This window comes from Neoarius graeffei, chromosome 12 (assembly GCF_027579695.1).
Source record: "Neoarius graeffei isolate fNeoGra1 chromosome 12, fNeoGra1.pri, whole genome shotgun sequence".
NCBI lineage: Eukaryota > Metazoa > Chordata > Actinopteri > Siluriformes > Ariidae > Neoarius > Neoarius graeffei.
In genome coordinates this window covers 64,413,299-64,422,610 of record NC_083580.1, presented here as the reverse complement: position 1 = coordinate 64,422,610, position 9,312 = coordinate 64,413,299, and the positions used below count along the sequence as shown (strand labels likewise).

Here is a 9,312-nt window from a genome sequence, read left to right as displayed (position 1 = left end):
AATCTGGGATATACAGCGATACTTGTAATAAGTTATTAGTACAATATAAAGGTATATAAGGGAAACAATTAGTGTTGTCTATAAAAACGGTACCTCAAAGTGTTGGTTCCTCATAAAGTTGAGCGCCTCCTTGATCTTAGCAATGGTACTTGGGCCTCTCCTGCTAAAGTTAGTGGTGGTTCCACGGTCCAGATAGTCGGTGCTCTCCTAGAATGTAGGCCAACAGGTGTCCTTACCACTGAGGATTATGGAATTTACATACATTCAGAAACATAAGGAGCTTCACAATACCTGCATGGAGATAGTTGGTGTAGAGAAAGCATTTCTGTAGATCCATTCAGCCTCTTCTTCTAGTTCATCATCCTCTGCAGGCTTCACAGGTATAGTGCGCAACTGGAGACCACAATTGCAAATAAATAATTTTCTACTTACTTTAGGCACATAATACAACATAATTAAAAATGTGGCAAAATAGTGACTTGCGTCCACCTATCTGACAAATATACATGATTATGACGTTCCTCCCAAAAAGTTCTGTTTTATCCAAGATAGTAGTGCATCACTAATTTCATTTATACTGCAATTTTTTTGTTGGACCTCCCTGCCTTTTAATCAGCTATGCATAAAGGCAGAGACGTTCACATGTCTTTATGCAAGTATGAAATCAAGTCTGAGACAAACATCTAAAAGTCTTTAACTGTGAACTTTAAGACTGTGATCTCTGTAGTATACTGCAGTAGTTGATTTGCTGATGCTGGGTGGTAATGCAGATTTAACGTGACTGTGTAAACCCACCTGGAACCTCTCGGGCATATCTGTGGAACGTATTTCATTGTCTTGGTCAGTCATGTGGCTGCTCTCCAGCTCACTGGGCTCGTAGATCTCAAAGATGCTGCGGCGGCCCACTCTCCTCTTTGTCTGCTTCTTTGGTCGCTCCCACGCTTCATCTTCCTGATCCTCCTCTTCCTCCTCAGCATGATCGTATGCCTCAGGGTCAAACTCAGCAAAGTCAAAGTCACCACCAAAAATTTCTTGGGCCTCTTGTAAAGCACTACCAAAAAGGAAATTGTCATTTAACAGAACATTTATACCAAACACATAAAATAAAATGCTGCATCTAAAAACAACATATATTTCACTGATGTACAAGGAATCACTATTACTTACGCATCAGTATAGCCAGTAAATTTCTTTCCCTTCTTTTTGGTGATGGGCTGTCCATCATCACCCACAATGAAATCATCTATATCTGTACAGAGCAAAACAACAAACTATGTCAACAGCATAAACGCCATTGTGGCATTCAATCTTGAATGCCATACACTATTTGATGAAACTCTACCTGATTCCTCTCCCTCTTCTTCCTCATCATCCTCCCCTGGGTGCAGTGGTTCTCCACCATCTCCAACTTCATCCCCGTCTCCATCACCATCCCTAGTAAAGATCTCGTCTGCAATCTGGTCTTTCTCATCATCATCATCGTCGTCCATTGTTCTCACACGCGAGTACTTCTTTTTCTGTATAGGTAAAGATTTCAGTTTCACATCTACAGTATAATGCAAACTGTATATTAACAGAGTGCGAGGGTGGTTGATCTGAGAGCACAGAACAGTCTTGGTGAACATGCTTATTAATAGAAAGTACAAGGAATTTTGCATTAAATGAGATCAAGTTTTATTGACCAATCATAGCCATGGAAACATACAGTGCCTTGCAAAAGTATTCATACCCCTTGAACTTTTTCACATTTTTCCACCTTACAACCACGAACTTAAGTTTTTTTTATTGAGATTTTATGTCATAGACCAACACAGAGTAGCACATAATTGTGAAGTGAAACGAAAATGATAAATGGTCTTCAAAATTTTAAACAAATAAAAATCTGAAAAATGGTGTGCATTAGTAGTGCACTCTGATAACTCTAAATACAATCCAGTGCAATCAATTGCCTTCAGAAGTCATCCAATTCGTTAATAGAGTCCGACTGTGTGTAATTTACTCTCAGCATAAATACACTTGTTCTGTGAAGGCCTCAGTGGTTTGTTAGAGAACACTGAAGAACAAACAGCATCATGAAGACCAAAGAACTCACCAGACAGGTCAGGGATAAAGTTCTGGAGAAGTTTAAAGCAGGGTTAGGTTATAAAAAAATATCCCAAGCTCTAAACATCTCAAGAAGCACTGTCCATCATTCAAAAATGGAAAAAGTGCAGCTAGAGATCATGAGAATGAGATGAATGAGACAACTGCAAACCTACCAAGACATGGCCGTCCACCTAAACTGACAGAGCGAGCAAGGAGAGCACTGGTCAGAGAAGCAGCCAAGAGGCCCATGATCACTCTGGAGGAGCTGCAGAAATCCACAGCTCAGGTGGGAGAATCTGTGCACAGGACAACTATAAGTCGTACACTCCACAAATCTGGCCTTTTTGGAAGAGTGGCAAGAAGAAAGCCATTGTTGAAAGACAGGCATAAGAAATGTAGGGGACACAGCAAACATGTGGAAGAAGGTGCTTTGGTCAGATGAGACCAAAGTTGAACTTTTTGGCCTAAATGCAAAAGCGCTATGTGTGGTGGAAAACTAACACTGCTCATCACCCTGCACACACCATCCCCACTGTGAAACATGGTGGTGGCAGCATCATGCTATGGGGATGCTTTTCTTCAGCAGAGACAGGGAAGCTGGTCAGAGTTGATGGGAAGATGGATGGAGCTAAATGCAGGGCAATCCTGGAAGAAAACCTGTTGGAGGCTGCAAAAGACTTGAGACTGGGAAGGAGATTCACCTTCCAGCAAGACAATGACCCTAAACATACAGCCAGAGCTACAATGGAATGGTTTAGATCAAAGAATATTTATGTGTTAGAATGGCGCAGTCAAAGTCCAGACCTAAATCCCATTGAGCATCTGTGGCAAGACTTGAAAATTGCTGTTCACAGACGCTCTCCAGGGCGGCACGGTGGTGTAGTGGTTAGCGCTGTCGCCTCACAGCAAGAAGGTCCTGGGTTCGAGCCCCGTGGCCGGTGAGGGCCTTTCTGTGCGGAGTTTGCATGTTCTCCCCGTGTCCGCATGGGTTTCCTCCGGGTGCTCCGGTTTCCCCCACAGTCCAAAGACATGCAGGTTAGGTTAACTGGTGACTCCAAATTGACCGTAGGTGTGAATGTGAATGGTTGTCTGTGTCTATGTGTCAGCCCTGTGATGACCTGGCGACTTGTCCAGGGTGTACCCTGCCTTTCGCCCGTAGTCAGCTGGGATAGGCTCCAGCTTGCCTGCAACCCTGTAGAAGGATAAAGCGGCTAGAGATAATGAGATGAGATGAGACGCTCTCCATCCAACCTGGCTGAGCTTGAGCTATTTTGCAAAGAAGAATGGGCAAAAATTTCAGTGTCTAGATGTGCAAAGCTGGTAGAGACATACCACAAAAGACTTGCAGCTGTAATTGCAGCAAAAGGTGGCTCTACAAAGTATTGACGCAGGGGGGCTGAATACTAATGCACATCACATTTTTCAGATTTTTATTTGTTTAAAATTTTGAAGGCCATTTATCATTTTCATTTCACTTCACAATTATGTGTACTCTGTGCTGGGCTATCACATAAAATCTCAATAAAAAACTTTTAAGTTCATGGTTGTAAGGTGGAAAAATGTGGAAAAGTTCAAGGGGTATGAATACTTTTGCAAGGCACTGTACATAGGTCTTATTCTTGCCCCTGCAAAGAAGCTTCTGTGTGAGCTTGATTCACTGCTGCATACTTGCAAATAGCTTTGTGTGCTCGCAAAAAACAAAACACTGGACTTGTTTAAAGTCACGCTCACTAACGCTGCTCTGTGTGCTCAGATCAGCCAACCACGTGGTCTCTCAGGAGCACCGAGACTTAATCCAAAAGTCATGTGCAGTGACTAAGAATATGGCTTGCTCATATCTATTTTAAAAACACACACTGTTACTAACTAATCTTACACTGTTTATAAACAACCTAATCACTTATAACCATCAGAAGCACTGTGGGAAAATTAGGCATCTGCAGACTCACCCTCTTCATTTTAACCCCCAAGTTCTCTTCAATAAGGTCCAGATCATCATCATCCAGAACGTCATCATAATCTGGAAAAGAAAGACAAAGTTTACATCACAGAGCTCAGAAAACACATACTGTGTATTTAAAACCTTCAAGCGTTCTAAACTATAAGTCTCATCCTACATTTACACATCTTCCGGTAATAGTGACGAATCAAGATTTTTTCTCACTTACATGCAAATCAGTTATGGCCTGGTAAAGGGACAAATCAAAATCCAAAATCTAAGCTGGTGTATTAGCTTTTCTAAAAAGCAACAAAAATATTCAAACAAAAATATACCATGTACTGAGAGGCTCTGGTTGAATTGATGGATTCTCTGCACCCCTCAGAAAATAGTACTATACCAGTCACCAAAGAGAATCCACAATTACTCAGTGCATGGTATATTTGATTTATATCCCTCATCAAAAAATTCCAAACTAAAAGTGCAAAGACTGAATTTCAGCATAAACTCACTGGAGGCAGCCATGTTTGTTGTTTACATCGGCGCGACCTGCGCATGTGCAATGTACTATGCTAACACCTGCCTCTCTAGGCATGATCATGATACATAGATCTACACACAAATTCTCGCAGAGCCACAGCTGTGACTCGAGTCGGCCTTACAGCTTAAAATTGTTACTTCAGTTCCTGGTGTATCCAGGATATACCATGACTGACTCACACATTATCCATTTTTAACATCACGAGAGACATTGCTTAATCAATGATGGAACTGTTTTATGTCGCGTGAGCTATCCTTGGCTAATTCCTGCACAGGAATTTTTCTGATGAGGGATATAAAATCAAATACTTACCACGCTTCCGGCGACGATGTCGGACCTCCTCTCCAGAATCGCTGTCACCTCCTCCGCTTCTATTCTCCTCCTCCTCTTCTTCCTCCTCCTCCTCATTGCCATCATCAATAAGTCCTCTCAGGTTCCCATGTTCATCTTGATCCTCTGTGTTCTCCTCTTCCTCATCTTTTTATTAAAAAAAGGCAAAACGGTGATCCATATGTGATTAAACTTGTACATGTTGATGCTGGTGGAATGGTGACACATACACTGCAACCCCACTATAATGAACTCTGTTACTCCAGACTTTCCCATGTAATGAACTAAGTCTGTGTCCCCCGCTTTTAATGACAAGGAGTTGGAGTCTCCCAAAGAACATAACTGCCATCCATGCACGCTGCGTGCTCCGAGCGCTAATGCTTGTGGACATGACACGGTGATTTTTTTTTTTAACACTTCGACTCACTGTCACAACGTGCACGCAGCACCATTAGGACCAATTACTATGCACCTGTTCCAGATTAGAGTGCAATCACAGTATGAACTTCCAAGTGCTCTCTAAACACAAACTTAGCAAAGTATATGCACTGTACCTAACGTCTCATGTTACCAAGCCTTGCATCCGTGTAGTATTGCATTTCTCATTTTGACCGTTTTGTGTATTTGGACTCTGTCCTTTATCTTTTCATCTGCCATTCTGTTTACAGGGATGTGAGTGACAAATTTAAAAAAAAGAGGAAAATTTTTAGGCTCAACAGACGACCCCGAAGGGGTCGTCACAACAACGAAGTTGTCGTGGGGAGGGTATGGGAGGGTGCGCCCTCCCATTGGTGGGGGTCTGGGGGGTCTCCCCCACGAAAATTTTTGTAAAAAGGACTTAAAACGGTGACATTTTAAGCACATAAAATGTAAAATTTCTAACATAATACACCTGCAGAAAGTCAAGTTTCAAGCTGGTGTTAGGTTTGGATGTATGCTCCACCAAAAAAATTTGGAATATTTTCAGACAATTTCATTAAAGTTCCTGCATTTGTGCAGTTAAATCCATCATATTTAAGTCTTTACAATTTTCTAACAGTAACTGGGTAGGACGGGCTTATTTTATTTTTATTTTATTTTGTTTTATTTTTCTGCTATGTGGGGGATAAAACACGAAAAATTGGAATGGTTGGAGCAGACTGGTTTCAGAGGCATGACGCTAAATTACCAGTGTAAAAAAAAAATGTTTATGGTGGGTCAATTTTTTTTGGTTCGGGCTGTAATGATTATGAGGAACAAGAATATAATTTTATGTGGCCTTACATAATTAGCAATAAAATTTAAACCCTGCCACCAGTTCATAGTACATGTACTTACTCTCTTCAATCAGACCTAACACCTGAAAAATTAATGGCTAAATAAAATTCCACACTTTCTGTGAAGTTTATACTTGCAATATAATTTCAGATTAAACCTAATCATTGTTCAAATGTATCTGTAAATATTAAATGTGCTAGTGATAAATTAGATTGGAATTATCACATTATTTTCAGAGAACTAAAAATTTCATTCAAAAAGTAACAGTGAAGGTAATGTTTTTAATACGTAGGATAAAACATCATTATTATTATTATTATTATTGATGCCTACCTGGCAATGCATAGTTAGTCTTCTGAATCTCAACTCGACTCCTGTGTTTTTCGCTTTTCATGTGTCCACTGAGAGTCACAAATCCACGCCGTCCGTAGTTCAGTTCACAGCAACACAATTTGCAACGTGCGATTCCTTTCTTGTTGAGTTTTTCAAAAACCAAACTAAAAACACTTCCATCGGGAGCTTTGCGCTCTAACCAGTCCCAACGCCACTTATTTTCAATGCCAGAATCTATTTTCGTGACATCGGACTTCACAGACAACGCCGCCATTTTCATTCATACTCGTAGCAGTGCATGTATAATAGCGACTCCTCTCCACACAGCGATAATGATCAGATCGCTGTAAGGAGCTTTCGTCACTTCCGCTTAGTAAAATCCGGAAAAGTTTCGCGCCAGACTTTACCGAATATTATTATTATTATTTTTTTTAATTTTAGAAAACGCGGAAAACGATTTTTTACGCGGAAAGGCAATTTGAAAAACGCGGATTTCCGCGGAAACGCGGAGATTTCACATCCGTGTGTTTATGCCTTGCTAAACCATTGCCTGTTTCACGATCCTGCCTTTCTTTGTCTTACGGTTCTGAACGGTTTACCTGCCTGTATGTAAATAAACACACTTTCTGCAATGTCATCCTTTGTTGCCTGCTTACATGACAGACTGAGCCATGCATTCCTGTTCCCATCAGAGACCAACAATAAGCAATAAAAACTGGAGTCAAAGTAACAATTTGTACTAACGTCATAAAACAAAGCCTTAACAAGCCTTGCTTAGGTGCCGATCACTAAAAATTGAGAACGGTGATCAAAGGATCGAAATGACTGCTGATACTGCTAAACTTAACACATACCGACAATGTTTTTATACCCCTCTCCCCCACCCAGCCCTGCGGTGCAACGTAAATGACATCATCTGTGATTTGCAAGACATGAATGAACTGAATGATGAACATTGAGAGAGCATAGCAAGTCAGTGGGTGGACACTGACAATGATACACTAGTAACCTCCATTTCCATAACAGATGAAGAAATCATCGCCTCTGTTCGTGATCCTTTAACTCAGTCAGTGAACTGCGATAGTGACTCGGAAGGAGAAATTCATGATAAGGAGAATGTGCCTAAAATTTCACATATAACGTGAGTGTTTGATGTGACAAGTGGGTCCATTTCAGTCTTATGAATGTTTCGATACAACGAACTATTTGGACATCTCCCAAGGAGTTTGTTATAGTAGGATCGCAGTGTAATATGAACAACAATGCACAAGCTTCTATATCTGGACTAAGAGTAACACATTGATATAAAAAATATATGTAATAAAGTGCTCACTGAATGCAGAACACAATATTGATGTCAGCCTCAAGCTCTACATCTAGATGTAAAGTCTGGTATCAGTGTGCTGGTTGAACCATCCTGCCTAAGATATCTGAACTATTACCATCATCATCTTCCATAAACCGTTGAGTCTTCTTGGGCTTCAGATCCTTCTCCTCAAACTCCTCCTCAGACTCCTCTGCCTCGCTCTCGATGAAGTCCGACATGTCTGCAAGGGCTACTGAAAGATTTGCACACAAAACCTTGAAGTCAGTGCATTTTACAACAGCAGCCCTATTTATGCAACTAAAGCAAACACCTCAGATGCTTTTGACTCAGCAGCCAGGACAGGCTTGTTACGGTGTTGTGATTAGTCACTGTGGATGATCCCACTGCTGATGAATGCAAAATACTAAGGCACTTTGTGGATTTGATATTATGATCAATAGATCCTCAGAGAGCAAATCAGATCAGCAGAGTGCCAATCTGACTGGGGGAAACCCCATTTAGCTACTAATACCGGACTACTGATGGTAACCTGGAACATTAGCAGTTAAAACAATAAATAAAATATGTGCATCAGGAATTTTCGACTTTAGCGTTCTATGTTTCATGATCAAAGAACGCGAGAATGAAATATCGTGTTATTTAATTAGCAGCACTAATATTTTATAGCCACTTTCCCCGCACTGACATTAGCTGACTACAGAGCTAATAGGGTATACTGAAATGTCACAAAAGAGCATGACAAAAAACAATTAAAAGCCACTTTCTCAAGGAAACAACTATTTATCGCTCGACCAGCACTATTTTACCCAAACTACAGGTTTTCCAGCGCAGTGCGGCAGCGGAGAGGAAATGTTAGCATGTGCTAGCAAGAAAACAAGGCCTTCAGCGGCACAGCTAACACAACTAGCCAGGCGAAATCAGATAAACAAGGATAAAACGAACATTTATATATAAAAACTAATTTGTTCCTAGGATTTGGCGACTTTAAAATATAACTCGACAGCATACTTACGTTCCCCTGCGGTGTGGGTCACTTAAAAACTAGAAAAATATCTTTAAGGTAAAAATGAACAGAACGTTTCGGGCAGCAAACAACAAAAATGGCCGACAAAACGCTGCGCGATTTTGCTTCCGCTATGGAATATGTAACATCCTGTCCACTCTGACAATCGTGTAAAAAAGACCTGAGATTGATCGATGTTCACGGTCGGGCCACACGAATGAAGCTCAAAAGAATAGCGAGTAAGTACAAACTGACACTGAAAGAGACTGAATAGCGTGGCATTGCCATTTTCGTCTGCGACATAAAAAAGTACCCCATTAGGCTAAGGCAGATATGTCAACTGCGCCGCCATCTTGGATAGGGCAACTAATTAAAGTTTTGAATCTAAAAGTCTTCAAACGGAATCAGAATCAAGTTTATTGACAAATACGTTCTCACATACAAGGAATTTGCTTTGGTGATTAGGTTGTTGCTAAAACGGGACGGAACGTGACATA

General features: G+C 40.8%; 1 protein-coding gene across 1 annotated transcript in view; it reads right to left on the bottom strand.

Annotated features, from left to right (window-relative positions):
- Positions 1-8,938, bottom strand: part of supt6h (SPT6 homolog, histone chaperone and transcription elongation factor) — a 37,374-nt gene extending 28,436 nt beyond the window's left edge. Inside the window, exons 1-9 of the mRNA XM_060936217.1 lie at positions 8,825-8,938; positions 7,928-8,044; positions 4,878-5,042; positions 4,035-4,105; positions 1,343-1,517; positions 1,168-1,249; positions 796-1,051; positions 292-393; positions 94-207 (exon numbers count right to left, since the gene is read on the bottom strand). Of these exons, the coding sequence (XP_060792200.1) occupies positions 94-207; positions 292-393; positions 796-1,051; positions 1,168-1,249; positions 1,343-1,517; positions 4,035-4,105; positions 4,878-5,042; positions 7,928-8,030 (1,068 nt within the window). The 5' untranslated portion in view covers positions 8,031-8,044; positions 8,825-8,938. The remainder of the gene's footprint in view (positions 1-93; positions 208-291; positions 394-795; positions 1,052-1,167; positions 1,250-1,342; positions 1,518-4,034; positions 4,106-4,877; positions 5,043-7,927; positions 8,045-8,824) is intronic.
- Between the last annotated feature and the right edge of the window lie 374 nt (positions 8,939-9,312).